The sequence below is a fragment of the Chiloscyllium plagiosum genome, chromosome 16 (genome assembly GCF_004010195.1).
Source record: "Chiloscyllium plagiosum isolate BGI_BamShark_2017 chromosome 16, ASM401019v2, whole genome shotgun sequence".
Taxonomy (NCBI): domain Eukaryota; kingdom Metazoa; phylum Chordata; class Chondrichthyes; order Orectolobiformes; family Hemiscylliidae; genus Chiloscyllium; species Chiloscyllium plagiosum.
This window is the reverse complement of record NC_057725.1, coordinates 30397304-30423645: the sequence shown is the minus strand read 5'-3', so window position 1 is coordinate 30423645 and position 26342 is coordinate 30397304. Positions and strand designations below refer to the sequence as shown.

General features: G+C 41.2%; 1 protein-coding gene across 1 annotated transcript in view; it reads right to left on the bottom strand.

The window, feature by feature from the left end:
- The window catches only part of LOC122557735 (polypeptide N-acetylgalactosaminyltransferase 18-like), a 242246-nt gene that overhangs the window by 65002 nt on the left and 150902 nt on the right, over nt 1-26342 (bottom strand). The window contains exons 7-9 of the mRNA XM_043705680.1: nt 16002-16187; nt 12509-12646; nt 10494-10589 (exon numbers count right to left, since the gene is read on the bottom strand). Coding sequence (XP_043561615.1) covers nt 10494-10589; nt 12509-12646; nt 16002-16187 — 420 coding nt within the window. The remainder of the gene's footprint in view (nt 1-10493; nt 10590-12508; nt 12647-16001; nt 16188-26342) is intronic.

Here is a 26342-nt window from a genome sequence, read left to right as displayed (position 1 = left end):
CTGGTGTGTTCTGTGGTGGAGCTGGTCCTCCTGGGAGCAGATATGGTGGAGGCGAAGGAATTGGGAATAGGGGATGGCATTTTTGCAGGAGGTAGGATGGGAAGAGGTGTAATCCAGGTAGCTGTGGGAGTCGGTGGGTTTGTAAAAAATGTCGGTGTCAAGTCGGTCGTCATTAATGGAGATGGAGAGGTCCAGTAAGGGGAGGGAGGTGTCAGAGATGGTCCAGGTAAATTTAAGGTCAGGGTGGAATGATCCTATTGAATGGTGGAGCAGGCTGAACGAGCTAAACAGACTACTCCTGTTCTTATTTCTTATGGTCTTAAATGACTTTGCAAGCAAGAATCTTAAGGCACACAAGGAAGCCACTTAACCAATTATGTTTATAATGGCTCTTTGAAAGGCATTGCCCATTAATCTCACTCTTCTTTCTGCAATTGCACTCAGCTACACTCATTTCACACAGCTTAATGAGAATACAAATTATAAATTGCCACGTGATTTACAACAAGAAAGCAAGATAAGGAAATGATTAACTGAATTCACAAATTGAGATCAGATAAATATTCACAATAAAAGATTTCTATATAGTAATGTTATCTCTGGAGTCCCCAGGGATTCAAAACTGCTTCTAAATATTTCTGAACAATGGAGGGAACCAGGTGGGAGAACTGGTCCTGAAGGGTACAATTCCCCTAACCTTACTTCCTGTTTGTGGCAATACCATTCACTTGTTTTGCTTTGATAAGTAATAATACTAACACAATTTCACTGTGATATGTGTTGCTATTAAAGCAACTACCTTGCAATGTGATTGATGCATTTTTGTTAGACACATGACACATTAACATTATTTCTCCTTTTATAGCAAAACAGTTCATGTACTTTCCTTTGATGTGTGATACTATAAAAATGAGTTTCCCCGATATGTGATATTGTTATTGTGGTTTTACTATATGACAAAAAAAACTAATAAACTAAGTGAGCCTTCTCTTTAATCTCACTGAAAGGCCACCTCTCCTCAGTGTCAGCAGGAATTGCAGAATCTCATCACAGGATCGATCAATCTATAAACAAGTCAAAGCCCTCAATTTGGTTGCGGTCAGCAGATCTTTTAAATTGCAGGATGATAAAACAAAGACAGCAAAACAAAACAAAGAACTGCAGATGCTGGAGATCTGACACAAAACCGAAAGTTCTGGAGAAACTCAGCAGGTCCTGCAGCATCCATGGAGAGAAAAGCAGAGGTAACATTTCAAGTCCAGTGACCTTCCGGTCAGAACTGAAAGCCGCTGGGAAATGGTGGGATTTAGACTATCACAGGGTAGGTTGTGGGGAGGGGAGGGGTGGTCAAATAGATGGAGACGTTACCCTCTCTTTCCGGGCACCATTCTCATCTTTTCAACCCACTCAGTATCAAAATAATTTGATCATCTTGTCCATGACTGTAACATAATGTTGGTGCTTCAATCCAGGATTGTAACAGAGGTAATAGCTTTTATTCTGTTTTCTTTACCAGAGCCATTCACCATCTTGCAAATCTCTATTAGGTCACCTCTTACCCATCCTTGACAAAAACTATCAACAATCATTTGTATTTGCAGAGTGTATTTACACCATAAAACAATCCAAGGTACTTCACATGAACATTATAAAACAAAATATAACACTCTGTCACATAAGGAGATAGCAATGCAGATGACCAAAGTATGATCAAAGAGGTAGAAGCATCATAAAGGTGGAAAGCAAGGTAGAGAGAAGGAGATGCCTGGAGAGAATTCCAGAATTTAGGGACCAAGGCATTAAAGACACAGCCATCATTTGATGGAGTAACTAAAATTAGAGATGCTCAACAGTAATAGGGGACCACAGAGATCTAGAGTGTTGTAGGACTTTAGGAGATTACATCTTATCAAACTTCTGATTCAAAGCCATCTTGAAACCAGAAAATATCCTGACCAGAGATATTGGTGTCCACAACATCCTGGCCCAAGCTAACAAGTGGTTTATAATGTTCAATTTATTTCTGAATGCCTATCCAGAATCTACAAATCTGTAATGTAATATTCTCTCCTAGTCTGGATGAGTGCAACTCCAACAACATTCAAGAAACATGACCCCATCCAGAACAAAACGACCAACTTGACTGGCTTACAATCCACAAGAATTCAGTTCCTTTACTTTCGACATTCATTAGCAGCTATGTGTACAATCCAGGAGACACACTCCAGAAATTCACCAAGGTTCTTTCAAAAGCACCATCCAAACCCACAGCCATCAATGTCTAGAGGATAAGAGCAGGAGAAAAATGGAAACACCACCCACCACCTGACATTTTCCCTCCAAGGCATTCACCATCCTGCCTTTGAAATATATTGTTATTCCCTCATTGTCGCTGGGTCAAAGTCCTGGAACTCCTCCCTGATGACAATGTAGGTATATCTTCAGCATATGGAATGCAGTGATTCAAGGAGACAGTTCTCTACCACCTTTTTAACGGCAGCTAGGGAATGGCAATTAATGTTTGCTCAACCAGTGAAACCTTTATCACATGAATGCATAAAAAAAGTGCCTGGACATTTGTATATTTGTGTGTGTGTCTATATGTGTAAGTGCTTGTGTGTGTATGAGTGAATGTGGGTATCCTTTTTGGCAGAAAATTAGCACATAGCTGGTTTTATCTGCACCTGTGGGATTGAAGCTGCAAAGAGAGAACAATGCTCCAATTAATTGATGGGAACTGTGGCACTGATCAAGAGGTTGAAAAGGGTGAGAAGCATAGAATGTGCTTAAGAAATTCAGAAAAAATAGATTAATGGATAACACATTCAAAGTGCTATAAACATGGCAGGAATAATGTAAGTGAAGAGATAAATGGAAATGAATAAAGACAGAAAGATTAAAAGGAATTGATGGAAAGGAAAGTAGTGAAAGCAGAGAGAGAGAACAAAAGAGGAAAAATGAGCATAACTGAGAAAAACACCAGTAAGAGAAAGACTGAGAGAAAAATAGAGAAAGAAGTCAAAAATAGTGGAAGAAAGAGACATAGATCTGAATGTAAATTAGCTTTTTAACTCCATGTAGCAGAGTTTGAAAGTTATATCCTCAGAAGTATAGCTCGTTAATATTCAAGAACAGTGATCATAAATGATTGAAATACAATTTGCATTTTTCATAAATTTGCATTAATTGAATTGAGTAGTGAGTGCACACTGCATTTTAATTACACCAAGCTCTGCCTGAGATTTCTTATCAAAGCTAATAGACTTTTAATGTTCTTCAATCAATATCAGCAATTTTAACCTGTGCAGAGCAGAACTAATTGGATATCTATCTCAAAACGATATCACTGATACAAGGGACTGAATGACTGTCTCTGATGTACCTTTTGTTTTATAGTGCAGTATTTCTCAGATGTCACATGAACCGAGTAAACTCTCTGACTCATACTCACAAAGAAAGACTGTGTTCCTTGGAAACCTGAGTTGCAGAATTGGGATAGAGTGTTGCCCAACATTCAACCTTAATTTTCTTTGTCTGAGACTCCCAGCTGGTGGCAATGCATTCGACCAGTTCGATTCATTCCATGTGATACTGAGAAATGGCTGAAGACACTAGATTCTGCATTGGCATAGACCCTTACAATATTCTGATAATGATACTGAGGACTTGTGCTCCAGAACTGGCTGGTCACCTATCCTAGATGTTTTAGTACAGCTACAACAAAAAGCTGTACAGGTATGTACTGTACACAAAATAGGCCAAATCCAACCTGACCAATTACTGCTCTATCAATCCATACTTGCTGATCAGTAAACTGATGAAAGGGATCATCAACATTGCTATCAAGCACTTGTATAACGATAACTGCTCACTGATTCTCAGTTTGACCCAAGAATCTGTGGACGAGTAAGTATTGGACCAAAATTGGACATATTAAATTGATCTACAGCCAGAGGAATTGAACCTGACAGAAAATTGGCCCAATTTAATGAAAGAGCAACTAGCAATTGTCAGCTACAGAGAATAGTGGAAACCAAAGTCAAAGAGATTATAAACGTTCAAGGCGAACCTGTTACAACTAGCCAGAGTGTTGTGTATTGGAGAAGTATCAGTCAGACTTTCTGGCAACTTGACTGCCTGAGTAAGTGCATTTTACACCCCTTGGCAAGGCAACAGTGAAGGGTGTTGATACGACCCCACTGGATGGTTTGAACCCAGCACATGACCCCATCGGCCAAAAGGGACAGAACATTCTGCAAGTCTCGGAATGGGGTGGGGGGGCAGTGAAACCACACAACTAGAAGTCACCCACTCAAAGAAGACTCACAGAAGACCCAAGAAGATTCAAGAAAATCCAAGAGAACATCTGCCATGACTTGGCGCAACTAGCGTATGTGGAAGAGAGCCAGCACAACGTCAGAGGGGAAGGACATTCCAATGGCCTAGCTCAACACATGAATCATTGTGGATAAAATCCTTTCTCAGATGAATAGAGCGAGATAGAGAGTAAATATTGTGAGAATTTATGAAGTTTATAAATATTGTGAGAATTTGTGTGGTTCAACTCGATTTTGTTCACAAAATATTCCTTATTAAAACACCATGTGTTAATTTGCAAAATTCTCACATGGTGTTTTTAATGAGGAATGTTTTGCTAATAAAATTGAGTTGATCCGCAAATGGAATATCTGTGTTCTTTTAACCATCTCATCAACAAGAGCACTTAGGTAAAATTAGATTAGATTTTAGATTACATTACAGTGTGGAAACAGGCCCTTCAGCCCAACAAGTCCACACCGACCCGCCAAAGCGCAACCAATCCATACCGCTACATTTACCCCTTACCTAACACTATGGGCAATTTAGCATGGCCAATTCACCTGACCTGCACATCTTTGGACTGTGGGAGGAAACCGGAGCACCCGGAGTAAACCCACGCAGACACGGGGAGAACGTGCAAACTCCACACAGTCAGTCACCTGAGGCGGGAATTGAACCTGGGTGCCACCGTGCCGCCCACTACTACTTGTTTTTAAAACATAAACTGGTCAAAGTGTCCAAAACACGGACAGCAGGTTCCACCAGTGCCGCTCAGCTCCTCACCTCATTGCAACTTTGGCTCAAACATGAACAAAAAAGGTGAATTCCAGAGGTGAGGTGAGAGTGACAGCCCTTGAGATCTACACTGCATTTGATTGAAAATGGCAACAACTAGCAAAACCACAGTCAGTGGGAATCAGAGGAAAACTCTCCACTGATCAGAGTCTTACTAAGCAAAAAGAAGGTGGTTGTGGTTTTTCAAAGTTAGTCAGTCAGCACTAGGACATCAGAGTAGAAGCTTCTTTTGGTGGTATCCTTTAGCTGCCTTATCAATGACCTTCTCTCCATTTTGAGGTCAGAAATGGGAATGTTTGTTGATGATTTCACAACATTAGCACCACTCACAAATCCTCAAATACTGAAGCAGTACAAGGCCAAACACAGTAAGACCTGGATATAAGTGGCAAGTAATATTCATGCCTCACAAGTGTTAAGCAATGACCATTTTTAACAAGAGAGAATCCAACTATCACTCCTTGTCATTCCACAGTATTATCATCACTGAATCCCACAATATCAACATCCTGGGTGTTACTATTCACCAGAAACTCAACTGGACCAACCATAAAAATACGATGGCAAATCAGGGGCTAGACATTCTTTTGTGATTAACTCCTCAAAGTCTGTTCACTACATAAAAGACATGAATCAGGAGGGTGATGGAATAAGCCCCTCTAGCCTAGATGAGTGCAGCTCCAACAACACTGAAAAAGCTTGACACCATTCAGGATAAAGCAGACAATGACTGACGCCGCATTGGTAAGGATTTACTCCATCCCAGCAGCAATGTGTATCATTTACAAGATGCACTGCAAAATCCACCAAGGCTCCTCAGTCACCATCTTCCAAATTCACAATCATCACCATCTAGAAGACCAAGGAATATCACAACTTGCAATTTCCTCTCCATGCCGCTTAGCATCCTGATATGGAAATGTATCACCGTTTCTTCACTGCTACTGGATCAAAATCATGCAACTCCCTCATTAAAAGCATTGGACCTACATCAAATAGACTGCATCAGTTCAGAAAGGCAGCTCACCTTCAAAAAAAGACAACTAGGGGTGGACAATATTTGCTGGCCAAACTGGCAATGCCTCCAATCCCTGAATGAATAGTCAAACATCCTGTTAGGAAATAGCACAGAGAGTGGGTGAGGAGGGTAGGATACAAATGGGTGAGGGGATTAAATGGCAGCAGGGTGAAAGAGGGGTCAGGATGTCAGGTGGTTCGATTCAAAAGTCCTATTGCTGTGTCATTGCCTTTATGAATATCTCTGAAATATTCCTTCCTTACAACATATACCCAAGGCTCTTTCTTTGAACTATAATAATTTAGTGTGACATATTTAGAGAGAATTTCAAGCACTGGGGTTTGATTCTTGTTAGTGTCAGGTATGCAGGAGAGAAGCAATGTCAGCTCTTCCTGTTCCAAAATATCTGTAATGTCTTGCCATCACCATGGGAGCCAGCAATCAAACTAAGGTTGGTGTTTGCTGTTCTAAATAAATAGCTAAGAGAATACGGCCTGTGGGATTATTTATCATAGTTCTGTTTAAACAATGCTGGGTGGACTTAAGCATTATAAACCTGCAAAGTCTGTCAATGGTACAAAGAGTTCATATTTTCTAACACTTCAAAGATGTTTTAACTGTTCAGATGTTACATTCAATGAAAACTTGTTTCACATTTGATCTCACAGTTACAGCTGAATTGTACTTTACTTTGGGGGTAATAGATGAGAAAGTGATAGACGAGGTTTAAGGCCATTGAGCCTTCTCAATGTGAATTCAATGATGCTGTTCGTTGTACAAAAAGGTACTGACAAATGAATATGCTGGGGCAGATTGCTGGAAATTCTTAACTAAACAATGAAACGTCAATGTATCTGTCACATTACTATATCCCTTTCTCTTACTTTATCATTCAATTTGCTATTTGACCTCCCTTGCATCCCAGACCTTCTTTCTCATTCTTTTCTCACCTCTCTCTTATTCTTGCTTCAATCTATACCAGTTTAAAACCTATTACATCTCTTACTTCTTCCTGTTCTGATAAAAGGTCATTTGTGAGAGAGGAGGTTGTGCAGCATTAATGTCACAGGCCTAGTAAATCCAGAGCCCTGGGTAATGTTCAGGGGGCTTCTATTTAAATCCTACCAGGGCAGATGGGAAAATTTAAACTCGATAATTAAGGTAAAGTCATGAAAAAAAATGGCCTAATGGCTATCCTACAACCACTATCTCTGCCATTAACATCCTGGAGTTACTGTTGACCAGAAACTCACTTGGACTCACCATATGAATACATTGGCTACAACAGCAGGTCAGAGGCTAGGAATCCTGCAACAAGTAAATCACCTCCTGCCTCCCCAAAGTCTGTCTACGACTTACAAGGCACAAGTCAAGAGTGTGATGGAATACTCTCCCACTGGCCTGGATGAATACAGTGCCAACAACATTCAAGAAGCTTGATACCATCCAGCCTGCTTGATTGGCACCACATCCACAAAACATCCAATCCTTCCACCACCAACACTCAGCAGCAGTGTGGATCATCTATAAGATGCACTGCAGAAATTCACCAACGATCCTTAGATAGCATTTTTCAAACCCATCTGGAAGGACAAGGGCAACACGATTATTTTTTACACTACCACACATGTAATCATTCCCCAAGCCATGCTCCATCCCGACTTGGAAATATATTGTTGTTCCTTCACTGTCACTTGGACAAAATCCAGGAATTCCCTTCCTAAGGGCATGATGAATCTACCCACAGGATGTAGACTACAGCGGTTCAAGAAGGCAGCTGACTACCACATTCTCAAGCGCAACTAGGGATGGGTGATAAATGCTGACCCAGTCAGTGAGTGATTAAAATAAATTCATCAATTGTTGTAAAAGTCCATCTGCCTGACTAATGCACGAAAGAGAGGGAAGTCTGTTCTGACTTACTTGAGAATCCAGATGAACAGATACAGCATTGACTTTTAATGCTGGGTAATTAGGAATGGCCCAATGCATGGCACCCACAGACCATGAACAAATTAAAATAAAATCTGAAACATGAACTGCTGCTTTCACCACAGGGAAGTAAAACTAAAACTAGATACTGCAGGTAAACACAGTCATGTATGTTCCATGACCTGCAGCATGTGGAACCTCTTTACATGCTGTAAAAAAACCTCCTGAGTTTATAACTTTGTGAGCTGTTGCCTGACCTGATGAATATTTCCAGCATTTTCTGCTTTGATTTAATCACCCAGCTGTTTTGTAATAAGTGGCTGAAGTAGAGAAATCCATCCGTAAACGTCTCCCATCTAGCCCATCAAATCTGCTCTGCCATTCAGTGAGATTGTAGCTGATCCAATAATCCTTAACTCCACCTTCCTGGCTTTTCCCCATAACCCTTGATTCCCTGACTGACTAAAAATCTATCTCAGCCTTGAATTAATTTAATGAACCAGCCTCAACAGCCCTCTGAGGTAAAGAATTCCACAGATTCACAACCTATTGAGAGCAGAAATTCTTCCTCATCTCGGTGTTAAATGTATGACTCCTTATTCTGAAATTATGCCCTCTGGTCCAAGACCCTCCCACAAGGGGAAACAACCTTCCTCCATCTAACTTGTCAGGCTCTCTACAAATCTTACTAGTGCACTAGCGCACTAGTATCTACACCACATTCAGTTTATACATATAATAAAGAATGCCCGAACATTGCAAAAATCTAAAGTCAGGTGAATTCGCCATGTTAAATTGCCCGTAGTGTTAGGTGCATTAGTCAGAGGGAAATGGGTCTGGGTGGGTTACTCTTTGGAGGGTCGGTGTGGACTTGTTGGGCTGAAGGGCCTGTTTCCACACTGTAGGGAATCTAATCTAATCTAAAAAAAAATCCACAGGCAGTGAAAATGAAACAGAATTGGGCACTGAACTACATAAGGAGCTGTTCGGCATGTGCCCAAAATTTTGACCAATAAGGTAGGTTTTAAACATCATTGTGAAGAAGGAGCAGGAGAGAAGTTTGTAAAGAGAATTTCAGAGATTTGTCTTCGTCGTTGCATAGCTGGAGTCATGGTCCCAACAATGGAGCAATTAACATCAGGTACATGTAAGGTATCAGAATTACTGCAGTGGAGAGATCTCAGAGGAATGTTGGACTGGAGGGAGGGCAAAAGCCATGGAGTGACTTGAAATCATGAATGCACATGTACAAATCAGGGTGGCTAGGGGTTTGTACAAGTCAGTGAGGTTATGGGTAATAGGCGAATGGGCGTTGGAATGAGTCAGGATATAGCCAACAAGCAATGACGAACACAAAGCTACAACTCAAAATCTAATTGTTGCACCATTTGGCAAAGGAGCTGCCTCCCAATATGCTATTGGAGTGTAGCAGTTTGACAAGAATGCAGCTATTGCTCATTTCTGGGTTCCCTGAGGACATTCAGTACTGGCTATATAGTTTGAATGGATTTAAAGGTGGGTCAGGCGAGGTAAGTGTCCCACATTGGTGAAACACATTGATTTTAACCACAACATGGCCCTTTTATACCAGTACAATTCACACAGTTCCAGATTTATTGAAATCAGTTTGGCAACAATGGAAAAGAGTATGAAATATGAAAACAAACTCTTAGTTCCCCACCTTGTGAAAAACCATAAAATGATACAGTAAGAAGATACTCAGTCTATTGTTTCTGTTGCAGCCAATCAGTTCCACGACCCAGACTTTCCCCATAGCCCTGCACATTTTACAAGTACTCATCTGAGTTTATTTTGAGGGCTACTATTAATTCCATTGCCTTTTCAGGTGGCACATTCAAGATTACATCAACTCACTGTGCAAAACAATCCTGTATCATCTTTCTCTCCAGTTTCATTTGCAATGTCCATTTGTTTGAGGGGGAATTGTTTGCTTTCATGGACCAGATTTATGTTCACCCTGTCAAATAATATTCAAACCTTTGCAGGTGTTGTGTGAAATATTAGCACTGCTCATATTTTTTATGAAAGATCTCTTTCTCCTTTTAAATCCTATTATGCGCAGTGATAGTCACTACAAGATGGTTGGAAATCCTGCAGCCACTTTTGTGTTTGGCCTGTAAGATTACTTTCCCAAGCTGGCCTGAATCTGGTTTGCTTTTACCCCTGTCAGAAAGCCACCTATTGCATTCTCCAGTGGGACAACCACATATTATAATACATGAGAATTCACAGTGAGACAGGTCGCATGGACCAGAGGTCCATGGTTGTGCCAGGTTGTAGACATATGAATATTCTGCCTGCTTGTTTGTTCCAGTGTGCATATGTTCACTTGACGATCAGACACCCAGCCCTCTGACAGTGAACACTGATATTATGGGTTTGTTTCTCCATTGTTGATCTCACATACCTGTGACACCATTCCATGACAAACGTACATAATTGGAATATTGTCTGTATCTGGCCCTCGATCAAGGCACAAATCATTCTTCAAGGCATTTTTGAGCTGTGATATAGAGAAATAAAACATATCATATTAGGTGACATTGCTAGGATTTATCGCTCAACAAATTATTAGAGTGCAGAAGGAGGCCATTCATTCATTATGTCTACACTGACTCTGAATGAACAATTCACTTAGTGCCATTGCTCTACGTTCCTCCCAAACCCTTCACATTCTCTCTTTACAGAGAACTGTCTGATTCCATTTTGAATGCATTGAGTGAACCTGCCACCACCACACTCAAGCAGTGCATTCCAGGCCTGAACCACTTGCTGTGTGGAAAATACTTCTTCCTCACACGATTTTAATTTCTTTTACCAATTACTTTAAACTTGTGCCTTCTCATTCTCAATCCCTTCATAAGTGGGAAACATGTATCCCAAGCTAATCTGTCCCAATCTATCAAAACAGATCTCCTCAGTCTGTTTTCAAGCAAAGCAGTCCTAGCTTCTCCAAACTATCTTTATAAATGAACTCCTTCATTCCTTAGTCTTTTGATGATCCTTTTCTGTCTTCTTTCTAATTTCACAACCTTACCAACCTGCAATTAATACTCCAGTTAAGGCCAAATATACATTTCATACAGTCTTTTGCATTCCATGTTGCAACTAATAAAGACTGCATGATTTATTAACTGCTCTCACAACCTGTTCTGCACCTTGAATAACTTATATACATATTGGCCCAGCTCCCTTTGCTCCTGCACCCTTTTAGAGTTGTGTCCTTTATTTTATCTTATCTCTTCATGTTCTTTCAACCAAAATTAATCACTTTGCATTTCCTGTACCCTTACTCTTGGAAGCAAGGTAGGAAGCACAGCTGATAATGTGCACATAGCAAGATCTCAAAACAGCACAATGACAATGACTAGGTGAATTGTTGTTATATGTGATGTTGCTTGTGTGAGAAATATTGACCTGGATCCTGGAATTAACTTTGGGGTTGAAAGTGAGGAATTATAAAGTAATTAATTTGTCAAGAGAAAATACTGGACAAATCAATGGGATTAAAAGTCAACAAGTCTCTAGGACCTGAGGGCCTGTGCTGTGGATGCAGAGCTGGTGGATCACTAGTTTGACCTTCTAGCATTCCTTAGGTTCGGATTGGAAGGTAACAAATATTTACTGTGCTATTTAAGAAAGATGGGAGAGAGAGAACATAGGGTACGACAGGTTTGTTAACCTGAGGGAATATTTATTATTAGAGAATATGCTAAAATCTATTATTCATAAGAGTAAGAAAGAACTTGGAAAATCATGATATGGTTAGATTACTGTGGAAACAGGCCCTTCGGCCCAACAGGTCCACACCGACCCTCCGAAGACCAACACACCCAGACCTACCTAACACTACAGGCAATTTAGCTTGGCCAATTCACCTAACCTGCACATTTTTGGACTGTGGGAGGAAACCCATGCAGATACAGGGAGAACGTGCAAACTCCACACAGACAGTTGCCTGAGGCGGGAATTGAACCCGGGTCCCTGGTGCTGTGAGGCAGCAGTGCTAACCACTGTGCCACTATGCTGCCCTAATTATGATTAGTCAGAGTCAACATGGCTTTATGAAAGGGAAATATTGTTTGACAAATAGATTCATAGGCTTGAACTTTCACTCTTGAATCTGGTGCCCAGAGTTGTGAAATTTCTGGACATTCCAAGCCTGACTTAGGAGAATTTTCTCTGAATGGCTGGAATTCTGCTCAGGGAGCTGGAGTTGGACACTGGAAACAGTGTGGAGGGCTGAGGCAGCCTGTTTAAAATGGCCACCTCAATGCTCTGGGATTTATGCCTCTGATGTAAACCCTCTATCCCTCACTTCTCACCCACTGTACCTCCCTCGCAACACAACACCCCCATGCCCTGTTCATACCAACTTACACCCTCCACCTTGCCCCATGAGTAACAGGAAGCTGTCCTTACCATACCATAGGCCACAGTATCCACATACATTCTCATCTCAGGGTACACATTGTGCAGATACCATTTAAAGCTTTTGCACTGTAATCTCTGCCTCAGAGCTTTTCTGTCTGAAATGTCTCCAATATCAATCCCTGAATTCTGCAGACACAAGAAGAAAAAGGACAAAGCACATAAGTCTTAAATCCTCCCAGATAATTACAACTGGAAGAACTGCGTATATAATATTTTCCTTAATGAAAGTATTTAGATAGCATGACAAAACAATTAGCATTTACGTACATCATAAAATTCTCTGAGACACTTCACAGGAGTGTTATCAAACACTTGACATCATGCGACAGGAAGAAGTTGGATAGCTGACCAAAGGATGTAGGTTTGCTCGCTGAACTGGACGGTTCGTTTTCAGATGTTTCATCACCATACTAGGTAACATTTTCAGTGAGCCTCCAGATGAAGCTGTTATCCAGCATGGTGACAAAACGTCTGAAAACGAACCTTCCAGCTGAGCGAACAAACCTACATCCAGAACCTCAACCTCAGTTACAAATCTTCTCAAAACTCGCTGACCAAAGGCTTATTGAAAGTGGTAGATTTTAGGGAGCATTTTTAAAGGAGGACAGAGAAGTAAGGAAGTGGAAAGGTTTGGGGATGGAACTCCCAACTTCAGAGCCCAGACATGTAAAAGCACAGCATCAATGAAAATTAGAGAAACACAGAACAGGGGGCCAGAAATGAGTATAGAATAGGTGAGGGGTGAGACCATGGATGGAATTAAAGCAAGGATGAGAATTTTAAAACAAAGCATTGCTAATTGGAAGTCAATGTAGTCAGCAAGCAGTGGGGTGATGTGTGAACAGGATTTGGTGTGAGTTAGTTAATCAAATCATTTAAACTAACAGTTGAAGCAATATTCAGCTGATTTTGTAACCAATGATCAGGACTTAATATATGCCTAGTTGATGGATTCTTATAATTTGTTAAGATAGAATTAATTCATTCACTCAGTCACTTGAAGGCATCTAAATTGCACTTTAATGAAAAGTTAAGTGAAGTTAAGACTCCTTTCCAAATATTTTTTGCAAAACCAAATGCAGTGTTCTTACAATAATCTGCAGTTTCCTGTCTCTTTCCTCCATTAAGACCCATACCTTCAATCAAAAGTTAGATCACCCTTTAAAACTCCCTTTGGCTCATTAATTATTTTTCTTCATCGTCTTTGTGAAGCTATGTGACACCATTCTCTACATTCAAGGCACTACATAAATGCAAGGTGTTATTGTAGAGGGCTTGCTTCATGAGATATGGAGATGGTCAGTCAGACATCTCTAACCTGAAAGCTTCACTGCTTTAAGTCATTAAAGGTCATTTTAAAACTTCACCAATGTTATAAAATTGGAGGAAAACATTGAAAAACGTTATTCCTTTAACTGGAAAACAAGAAACTAATTGTACAGCAATTGTGCTTCACAGCCAATTACATCCTTTGGAAGTGTACTCACTCTTGTAATGTAGGACAGCCAATTTGTGAACAGAAAGCTTCTACAAGAGCAGTTCAATAATGGCTAGATCACCTGTTTCAGGGATGTTGGCTCAGGGATAAATATTGACCCAAGATGCTGGAGAGAATTTCCATTGCTTTTCTTCAGACTAGCCACATGAAATGTCTTACGGCCTCCTGAGAGGGCTAGAGGGCCTCAATTTAATGTCTGAAAAATTGCATTAGTGATACTGTCTTAGCACAGCTCTGGGATCATCAGCTAAGATTATGGGTTGGTTTTTGAAGGGCACCATGGTTCCACTATACAACCTCTCCCAACAAAAACCTCAGACTGGCCTATTCAGGCAAAGAATAATGTCCTTAAGGCCATTTAATAGCCGACTGACTCTTAATAGGCTGGAAGGATGATTTCCATTCCTCAAGATGAGAAGACAATCAGAGGCTGGCAGCTCTCTAGTATTAGCAGCGCCACCAGGAGCAGTGGCCACTGCCGGTACTGTAGTCAGCGTTTGAGGAGGTGAATTGTGCTCAATCTCATTGGTTGTGGTTGTGGTTCTTGCTGGGTACCATAATGGCAAGGTTGGAGGGGATGGTAGGGTGTGGGTGCTCAGAGTTTGTGAGGAATAGGAACATTGGAGAGGGGTGGCTTGGAAGGTCAACACTCTGGCATGGGAGTGGTGGGGCATGGCAGCATTTTTTTTAGATTTAACCTTTTTTCCTAATCAACCAGTTCAGAGATGTCATTACCTTTGGAGCAGGTGGGACTTGAAACCCAAACCTCCCAGTCCAGGGGTAGGGAAACTACGCCTGTGACACAAGTGGGCCACATAAAAGGGAAACCTCCCAGCTGATGATTTGGCATGGTGCTCCTGGCACAAGTGGCAGCAGAATAAAGTCTTTAAGTGGGCATGATTAGCTCATTTGAGGGCTTCAATTGACCAACAGCAGGTAGTCTGTCCAATGCTTCCGCACAGCTGGTAAAGTTGGGGTGTGGTAAGGGCTGGCACGAATGTCATGAAAAGGTTGGATTTCAAGCGACCCTTCTGCTTTCAAACCCACTGACAGGGGAGCACAATGATGCACTCAAGTGACTGAACTAAAATTTGAACATTACGACTGAGAATCAATGCACATCTACTGACCCATGGCTACCCCTGCGGTGATTTCAATCAAGACTTCGAACACTTCATCAACTTTAATTCTCTTCAAATTACTTGTGCATCTCCTATAAAAACCCAGTGAATTACTGCTCAAAACTTCTGCTGTTACCCATCAGTTATTTCATTGATAAAGTAAAATTAAGAACATGCACACAGAAAGTTAGAAATGGCTTTACATTAGGTGAACATACACAGAAAAGGCCTTCTGTATGTCTCTTTCCCCAGGCTGGTGTAGCTCAATCATGCCTGGCCTGATGTTATTAAACAAACTCATGCATATCATTCAGGAGAAGTTGGAGGCTTTTCAGACGCGAGCAGCATATTAACTGAAAGGCCAACTGGAATGCTCCAGGCTATGTAGACATGACTTCTGAACTTGTCCATCCAGATTCTGCTACTCTCAGTGCATTTCTATGGACATGGACTGTCAGATACTCAGTGTAGGGATTATAAGTGCTCTCAAACAGCCAAAGCCCTCACTCCCCAACTCTCACTGACACTCAGAGGAGCAACAGACATGAGGATTTAACACCAAATAATCAATAAGTTTGATTCAAGAGGTTAAGATGGGGGGGGGAGGCTTCAAATTTTACTAGTCTGATTTCTGCAATATCGTCAGACACCCCAGGATAGCTCCCATCTCCCCTGTGCAAAAGTCTAGAGGTTCATGCATGAAGGTTTCAGCAGCAGATGAGCTGAAGTAGGGTTGGAGCCAGGTGATGATGGCATCTTGGTGACAATATTTGGAGATGTGCATCTTCTTGCTCTAAAATGCAAGCAATCTGATCCATCAAAGGAAGTAAGTGGATTAGCAGATTGCTTCCTATTGACCCACCTCAATTGGAATGCTCCAGGCCATGTAGACATGACTTCTGAACTCGTCCATCCAGACTTCTGCTACTCTCAGTGCATTTCTACGGACATGGACAGTCAGATTCTCAGTGTAGGGCTTGTGAGCTCTCTCAATATGAGCAAGTCTGGAACAAGGGAGAACCTCGACACTGCCCCCACACTGCCAGACCTGTGGAGAGACACAAACCAATCATAAACTCCTACAACAGAATTAAATACTACTCCAGTGTACAATGCTGTAAAATATTAGGTTGCTGTCAGGAAGAGGATACCATGGGATGGCAGAGCTGAAATGGGGTTGGAAAGATGCTCCAAGTTCAGGCATTTTGTTTCACAGGAAGGTTACCCCTGAACCAAGCCTTCACTCTTGTGTGGGGAATCAATAGATTACATTTCAATTATAAGGACAGTGGTATAATGGCAATAGCACTGGATTAGTGATCCCAAACCTTCATTTAATTGTTTGAGGGCATGGATTTAAGTCTCATTTCATGGAAGCTGGTGGAATTTAAATTCAATTCATGGATAAATGTAAAATAAAAGGGAAGTCTCAGTAATAGTGAACAGGAAACTACCAAATCCTTGTAAAGACTCCTGGTTCCAATGCCCCCTATGAAAGGAAAAATGCATCCTTACCAACTTTGAGCAACATAATGACTCCATGCTCATAACAATGAGGTGGAATCTTAGTTACCATTTGAATTGATCCACTCTACCATTCAGTTCAAGAATAACCACATCAGTACTTCCGATGATCAATAAATGTTGACATGACCAGTGACATTCACATCCAAGAATGAATAAAAAAAATCATGATTTGGAGATGCCGGTGTTGGACTGGGGTGTACAAATTTAAAAATCACACAACATCAGGTTATAATCCAACAGGTTTAATTGGAAGCACACGAGCTTTCGGAGCGCTGCTCCTATCACCTGATGAAGGAGCGACGCTCCGAAAGCGAATGTGCTTCCAATTAAACCTGTTGGACTGTAACCTGGAGTTGTGTGATTTTTAAAAAAATCATGGTTACAATAATAGTACCAGGAGCGCACTCACTGCTGCCAAGCCACATCAATGACTTGTTTTACATAAATTGGTTACATAATACAAGGAATGAACAGTCCATAAGGCTCAACACATTTCTGTTCCATGTATGCTTTCTCCTGTACTTTTTCATCTCCCCCATCGACATCTCCTTCTATTCCCCCCTTCCTCTTGTGTTTATCTAGCTTCCCCTGTAATGCATCTTAACAGCTTAGGTGCAAGTGAGCTCCAGATTCTCACCACTCTCTAAGTAAAGAAGTTTCTCCTGAATTTCCAATTGGCTTTATGAGTGACTACATTGTATTGATAATCCTCGGTTCTGGTCTCACTGACAAATGAAAATATTATCTCTATGTCTTCTTGAACAAACTCCTTCATTTATTAGGTCATCCTTCAGTCTTCTCTTTTCTAGAGTAAAGAGTTACAGTCTGTTTAATCTTTTAAGAATAAACTCAGGTGATTACTCAGTCTGCCTTCGAGATGATTCTGTATTTGGAATGAATGCCAGAGGCTGCTGATTCAGGGTCTGGCCAACATCTCAAAACAAGCTTCCCTTCTTAGCTTTTGTAAACATGCTGTCCCTTACAAATTCATCAAAAGAAGCACAACTTCTGAACCTTGCTCATGATCTCCTGCTGGGGCTCTCAAATCTTACAGTAATTGTCTTTCTTCTGAACACAAATAGACTGAGTGAGCAAAACGGGAAGGAAAACCAAAAGGGACAGATGAGAACACAGAAAATAATAAAAGACCAGCCTCCCACTTGCATAAATGAATTGGAATTAGTGTTCGACATGTATGAGTTACTGACAACATCTCCATTCCCAAAGCACCTGAAACCTTAGTATTCATTGTGGTGATGGGTACACCAGGGCTTCACCTCCTCACCCTCTCTGCCTTCCACAAGGACCATTCCCTTCGCCAATTCTTGGTTCATGCACTCTCCTCACTAACCACCCCTCCTCCCCGGACCCCAGGTACCTTCCCCTGCAACCGGAAAAGACTCAAAACCTGCCGGCCCACGCCCCCCCCCCCCCCACCTCCATCCGGGGCCTCAAACACCTTCCAGGTGAGACAGAGGTTTACCTGCCTCTTCTCTAACCTAGTTTACTGTATTCGGTGCTCCCGATAGGGTCTTTTCTACATCGGTGAGACCAAAAGTAAATTAAGGGAACGTTTTGCCGAGCATCCCAGCCAGGCCCGCAGGGCTGACTGGACCTCCCAGTCACCACCCATTTTAATTCCCCTTCCCACTCTTTTTCCAACATGACTATTCCTGGCCTCCTCCTTTGCTACAATGAATCAGACTGCAAATTGAAGGAACAACACTCATCTTCTGTCAGGGCAGCTGACAGCCCAGAGGACTCAACATTGAATTCTCCAGTTTCAAATAACCTCCCTTCCCATTCCCCAACTCCCTTCCCAGCCCCTTCCCCTCCCTTCCATTCATCGACATTCCTCCTAGCCACCAATCAGCTTCATTCCTCCCATTGACAACCAGGTTGTACCCTCCACCTGTATTCACCCAACCCCACCTCACCACCCTGCGCCACCACCCCCTTTATCTTCAGCTCCTCTTACACCCACCCTCAGTCCTGAAGAAGGGTTACAGCTGAAATGTTGACTTCTCCACTTCCTCATGCTGCCTGGCTTGCTGTGTTCTTCCAGCTTCCTGCTTGTCTACATCAGGGCTTTCAGCAGCAAGTCTCCTAGCTACAGTCAGTCGGAGGGGGAGGGTGGGGAGATCAACCGTTGCAGAGATACTCAGCTACATTCCATTTGGACTTACACAGTGAGCAAGCTGCCTGACCAGCTTAGTCATTTCGAGAAATTTCTGGTTTGGGCACCAAAGGCTGGCAAAAATGAATTGTCCATCATTAATTGCCCCAGAGAAGTTAGTGATGGTGAAGTGCCTTCTTAAACTGTTACAGTCATTTTATTATTCCCGTATTGGTTTGATTTTTATAATAGAAAAGCTGTCAATTTGGCTTCACAAAATCTTTCACCGTGCTGTAATAATGTAAATTCTTTGTTGGGTTGAATAAGAAATAGAGCTGGGTTTGTACATGTCTGTACAACACACCCAAGAATGCCACATTTCTGTACATTCTCAGTGACAGAATTGTGGCAAGGAAATTCATGTACTTCTGCAAAGTTATTTGTTTTAATTGAATTGATCATCTTTTTGAACATAGAGCAATGGACAATAATCATTCCACATCACGTTGCCTGGTAAGTGCACAAATGATTCTCGGTTACAAACACTGCTTCTGATGAATCAGATACATATAATCTGTATCATCTAGATGAACAAGTTCAGATGCAAGGAAACATCATCACTTTCAGGTACTGCTTCAAGCCACACACCATCCTGACTTGGAACTATATTGCCATTCTTTCATTATCACTTGGCCTAAATCCTGAACTCCCTTGCTAACAGTGTTGTGGGTGTACCTATACTTTACAGACTACAGTAATTCAAGAAGGAAGCTCACCATTGCCTTCTCGAGGGATCAGCAATAAAGGTTGGCCTAGCCACTGGCACCCATATCTTAAGAATAAAAAAGGTTAGCCTAAATATTTTAAATAATAGCTAACTTGCCAATTGCAAATCATAATTAACACCAAGTGGCATTCTGATTTTGCGGCTTTTCTAATTTCCCAATTCCCCATCTCCAATGTTATGCAATGCTTAATCATTCTGTTCAGTGGGATTATTATGCCTAATAAGACAAGAAAGCTAAATCAAACCCTGTTCAATATCATCTTGAACTTTCAGAAATGATTCATCTATTGCTTTAAATATATGTTATCACAGTGTTAATGTCACATCCAGCAGCCTCAGACTAATGCTCTGCTATGATTAGACAGAAACAGAAAGGCCACAAATAGGATGCTATGGATTCGTAGAATTTTATGGCAGAGAATGGAACCATCCAGCTCTTTGAAAGGAATATCCAAAAAAATCTCATAGCCCTGCTCTTTATCCACAGTTCTGCAAATTTTTACCCTTCAAATCTTTATTCAATTCCCTTGTGATTGGATCAGTTTCCACTGCTTATGCAGGCAGCACACTTAGGAACAGAACAGGTCCCTGTCTGAATATTTAGGATCACTCTCAGGAGGTGAAATTTGACCCCCTTTCACCAATGTACACAGTTTTGTCTTCCTTTGCCCCACAGAGGATAGAAGAATACTTTTCCCATTACCTTCTGTCTCAGGCTGGATCTCTTATGGAAAACCACACCTCAGGCTTAATTGTGGCTGAGTACAACTTGCATTTATAAAGCACCTTTTACATACTGTCTTTTCGCAGGAAGGGGAGCTATCAAACAACTTTTGACACCAAGCTATATAAGGAGCATCTAAAAGATGGAATGAGAGTTAGAGAGGTGGTAAGGTTTAGGGAAGGATTTCCAGAAAACAGAGACAGGGGAATTGAAGGTGCAGCCACCAATGGCAGAGTGATTTAGATCAGAGATGTTCAAGAGCTCAGAATTGGGGGAATGCAGAGACTTCAGAGAGGTATGGGACTTAATGAGATTAGACACATGGGAAATAGTAAGGCGATAGAAGGACTCAACTTTTAAATCAGCATGGCGTTCACCTGACCTAGTATACTCACTGAAAGCAGGAGTGAATAGTGAACAGGAGTCGATGCAAATTGAGATATGAGCAATCAAATTTGCAATGATGTGAAGGTAATGGAGGGTGGTAAATGGAAGGTTAAACAGGAGATTGTTGGAATAGTCGAGTCTGAATATTCTAGAAGCAAGGATTAAGAGTTTTCTGCTTCTTCAGCAATACAAGCTGATATCAGTATTCTGCCAACATGTTTTTTTATGATGAATGTGGCTAACAATGTGACATTGACCGGATATTCTGTTTTTTTGTGCTGACTGGGCGATAGATATTGGCTAGAAGCAACATTCTTTCTTAGCTGCATGGTTGCTTCGAGGTACCGTACACATTGATTGGCATGGCAGTGGCATTCCGAGCATGTAATGCTGCCTTAGGAATTGGCTGCTGCGCAAAGACCCCGAGGTCTGAGCAATAGAAAAAATAATTATAGGCAACTTTGGCCAGGGCACTGGGGATAACACCCCTGCTCTACTTTAACATAGTGTCCTGGGGTCCAGCTGAAAAGGCCAGTGTTTAATGTTTCATCTGAAAAAGAGCACCAACGACAGTGCAGTGCTCCCCCTGTATTGCACTGAGTGTCACTTTGGATATGAACATATAAAGACATGATCAAAGAACAAAAGTAGACCACTTGGCCTTCGAGCCTGCTTCACCATTCAATAAGATCATGGCTGATCTAATTTTAACATCAATTCTACATTCTCATACACCCCCAATAATATTTCATCCTCTTGGTTGTCAAGAATCTAGCTACTTCTGTTTTAAAAGTATTTAAAGATTCTACATCCATTGCCTTTTGTGGCAGGGAATTTCAAAGACTCACAACCCTCAGAAAGAAAATAATTTTCCATACCGCTGTCTTAAATGAGTGAGCCCTTATTTTTAAACCATGACCTGCTAGTTCTACATCCCCACCACAAGAGGAAACACCATTTCCATATCCACTTGGTCAAGTCCACTCGGGTCTTGTATGCTTCAATTAATTCACCTCTGACTCTTCTAAGTTCCAGAGGATAAAGACCTCTCCAGTCTAACCTGTCTTGATAAGGCAAGCTGCTCATTCCAGGACTTGATAAGTTCAAGCCCTGAAGTGACATGAACAATTGACACTGGTTCAGAGGTAAGGTGTGCTGCCAGCAGCCAAGCTGAGGGAGAATTACATTGCCTAGTTTTGGCTGAGTATGCCTTGATGTTTATTCAGGAAATATGGTTACAACTGGTTCTTGCAGGATACTGAAGGATCCAGAGAGGGTAAGTTACTCAGGCTGTTTAACTTTGTACTTACCGTGTCTTTATATATTCATATCCAAAGTGACATTCAGTGCAATACTGAGGGAGCACTGCACTGCCATTGGTGCTCCTGTTCCTATTTCTTATAGTCTTATCTATAAATTTTCCGTACAGCTAGATTATCCTACCTCAGTGCTTGTGGAAGAGGACACCACAGGATGTTTAATATGCTCCCATCATTTAATTTAAAAATTCATTAGACATGTAAGCAATTTAAATCAGCGGGCACTTTAATTCAGTCACGTCTCTATTGTTTCATTGAACAAATTTCAGAGAAGGTTAACTGGGATGATCCCAGATATGGAGGGATTGTCTTAGGAACAAAGGATAAACAGGTTGGGACTCACTGAAGTTTAGAAGAATGAGAGGTGATCTCATTGAGACATAGAATGTTTAAGGAGCTTGACAAGGTAAATGCTGAATGTTTCCCCTCATGGTTGAGTCTGGGATCGGAGGGCATAGTCTCAGAATAAAGGGATGCCAATTTAAGGAGGAATTTCTCCTCTCGGGCAATAGTACGTCTTTGGAGATCTTTACCACAGAAAGCTGTGGGGCAGATTCTTGTGTATACTTGAGGCTCTCATAGATTCTTATTCAGTAAAGAAATTGAGAATTAGAGGGAAAAAGGCAGGAAAGTAGATGTGAGGAATGTCAGATCAGCCATGTAATGCAGAGCAGATTCAAGGGGCCGAATGGTGTGCTCGTGTTCCTATTTCTTATGGTCTTATCGATAAGCTTTCTGCACGGCTAGATTATCCTACCTCAGTGCTCGTGGAAGACGACACCACAGGATGTCAGAGATATCAAAACTAGGCAGCTAACATGGAAAAACTTACATTTCTATCACACTTTTCAAAAGCATTTCACTGCTAATTAACTATTTTTAAAGCATAAAAACCAAAAGAACTGCCGAAGCTGGAGATTGGAAACAAAAACTGAAAATGCTTGAAAATCTCAGCAGGTCTGATAGTATCTGTGGAGAGAAATCACAGTTAACATTTTGGGTCCAGTGACCCATCCTCACTACTTTTGAAGCGTAATCACTGTTGTAATGTAGAACGTGTTGCAGCCTACTTGTGCATAGCAAACTCTCACAAACAGCAATGAGGTAATGTCCAGACCATATGTTTAATGACATTGGTTGAGGGATAAACATTGGACCAGGACACTGAGATAAACGAAACTCCCTTTGACTGTCACATTGCTCTTCTTTAACGGCATCTTTTACAACCAAGTAACAGGTCAGGTGGAAGCTCAATTTAATACCTTATCCAAAGATGGTACAGTACAACATGCCCTCAATCCAACCCCTCCAACAATGCAGCACCTACTCAGTACAGCTCCTCTAGCAGTGCAGCTTTCCTTCATAGTGACCCTCTGCTAGTGCAATACATGCTGAGCAATGACCCCCAAACGGCCGATCAGGTGAAGATGGCAGAGTTTACTGTAAAGCACACTAGTGAATATAACAACAAACAACATTTGATTAGTTTTTAAATTCCAGATTTATGAATGAAATTCAAATTCCACCATCTGCCATGGTGGGATTCAAACCCATGTCCCTAGAGCATTAGCTCGGGTGTCTTGATTACAAGACTAAGGCATAATCATTACAATAACACCTTCCCTTAGTTCGCTCGTGTATAATGTCTCAAGTACATTTTTGTAAAGTGCTTGACAAAACCAGGTTTTCATATTGAAAATGTATAGTCTGAGTTGATTTATATGTGAACATTAATTGTGACATATTGAGTGTTACTGTGCTGCTCTCTTGCCATTTCATTTTTGCTGGGGCCACTTGAAAAATAAAATGGAGCCACATCAGAAAATAGTTAGGGAATCTATGACTTAGAAGGACAAGAGCAGCAGAAGCTTAGGAGCAGCATCACCTGTAATTTCCCCTCCAAGCCACACATCACCCTGACTTGGAATAATATTGTTGTTCATGCACTGACTGGCTCAAATCCTGGAACTCCCTTCCTAACAGCACCATGGTCCCTAGACCCCCAAAGACTGGAAACAGTGGAAGAACGTACCATCATGTGCAATTAGGCAGACCTTGCAAGCAGTGCTGACATCAGAATTTCTTTTACTAAAATATTGCTCAGCAGTCTTCAACTTGCCTGCCTAACAACCAAACATTAATGACCTCATCAGTATCTGGTTGTCATGGTGAGCTGTTACGTTCAGCTCATTCCTAAGAGCAGAACATTTTCCTTAGTATTGTCATTGATTGCTTCGCAAAAATTCTGAATGTCATTTGATATGATTGATTGTCAGTCCTGCTTCAGGTACACCACAAGATCAGCATTTTAAACACTATGTCTTTTGGAAAGTCTAATCTGGTGAGCAAAATCTCTTCAATTTTTTTTAAAGAAGCTGGATTTTAAAGAGAAATAGGAACCTCCACTGTATGAAAGAGCAATTAATCCTTAATAATATTATTTATTTTATGATTATTGTGGATTAGAAGTCAATCAGACTCACATCTCAACTTGATTCTGTCAGCTCTGAGCTATATATAAAGCACAAGGAACGAGAAGGAAAAAGAAAGCTTAAGTCTAATCTTCAGCGTAAACATTAATTTCTGCCTCAATCCCATTAATGCTACAAACGAATTGCATTTCATCATGACTGTTTGTATAAAGAAGATGCACCTGCCTTTTTTTCTAATCCTTTAATAGTTTAATCTTGCATCTGATTCCTTATTCTAAACCTGCACCCAATACACCAACATCAGACATTATTGTTGTTTTAGAGTATAGACCAAGAGAAAACATTGGAAAAAGAGTTCAGCAATAAAACTGCCAAGGTGATCACCCACTTAGATTGCTGCAAGTGTTTCTCAGGAATGTTAGCTTTTAATAGGGCTGTGGTCATCTGAATTCAATGCAGGTATTTCTGCTTATTAGACAGAAGTGGGCACATCTACCCAAAACAGCTAAAATATTATCACTCAGAAAAGTATGATTTATTAAAGTAAACCTAACAGGAGGCTTAATCTGTCCTCTAAGCACTGCAACAAGACTTTTAACACAATACCAGGTTATACTCAAACAGGATTAATTGGAAGCACTGGCTTTCAGAGAGCTGCTCCTTCATCAGGTGGTTGTGGAGTACACGATTGTAAGACATAGAATTTATAGCCTATAAATTCTGTGTCTTGTAATTGTGTCCTCCACAACCACCTGACAAAGGAGCAGCGCCCCAAAAGGTAGTGCTCCCAATTAAACCTGTTGGACTATAACCTGGTGTTGTGTGATTTTTAACTTTGTACACCCCAGTCCAACATCGGCATCTCCAAATCATCTGTAATACAATAAACATCCCAAAGTGCATCACAGGAGCAATTATCACTATGCCACTGAGCTACAAAAGGATGTTTGAGGACAGTTATCAAGGTAAATTTTAAGGAGCACCTTAAAGATGATGAGACATGGAGAGATGAAGATGTTTAGGGAACAATTTCCAGAATTGAGGACCCAAGTAATGAAGACACCACCAACAATGGTGAAGTGATTAAAATTAAGGATACTCAAGAATCCAAAATTGGAGGAGCTGAGAGACCTCGGACGGGTGTAGATTAGATTACTTACAGTGTGGAAACAGGCCCTTCGGCCCAACAAGTCCACACTGACCCTCCGAAGAGCAACCCATTCATATCCATTCCCCTACATTTACCCCTTCACCTAACACTACAGGCAATTTAGCATGGCCAATTCACCTAACCTGCACATTTTTGGACTGTGGGAGGAAACCGGAACACCCGGAGGAAACCCACACAGACATAGGGAGAATGTTCAAACTCCACACAGTTGCCTGAGGCGGGAATTGAACCCAGGTCGCTGGCACTGTGAGGCAGCAGTGCTAAGCACTATGCCACCGTGCCGCCCACTAGAGCTGGAGGAAACAGAAATAGGGAAAGGTTAGACCATGGAAGATCTTTTAAAGAACAATGTGGAAATTTTACATTGAGGCATACCTTCACCAGGTACTAATGTCGGGCAGCAAACATCACAATGATGGGTGAACGGACTTTGGTTTGAGTTAAGATATGGGTTTGGCTTAGCTGAAGGTCATGAAGTGTAGAAGATAGGAGATCAGCCAGGAGTGCATTGAGATAATGGAGCTTAAACTTAACCTGAAAACTCAACAAACTCATGATTTAGCAACCGCGGTAGACATTATGATTGACCATTCGTTTGTTGTACAAGTTCATGACTAAAACATCACCCAAATGTTTCAATGAAGAGAATAGAATATTATCTGAGATATCAGTTAGAAATCTCTCCATACTGAGCTGGAGGGTCCCTTGACACAAAGTGAAAAAAAGGAGGATGCAGAGAA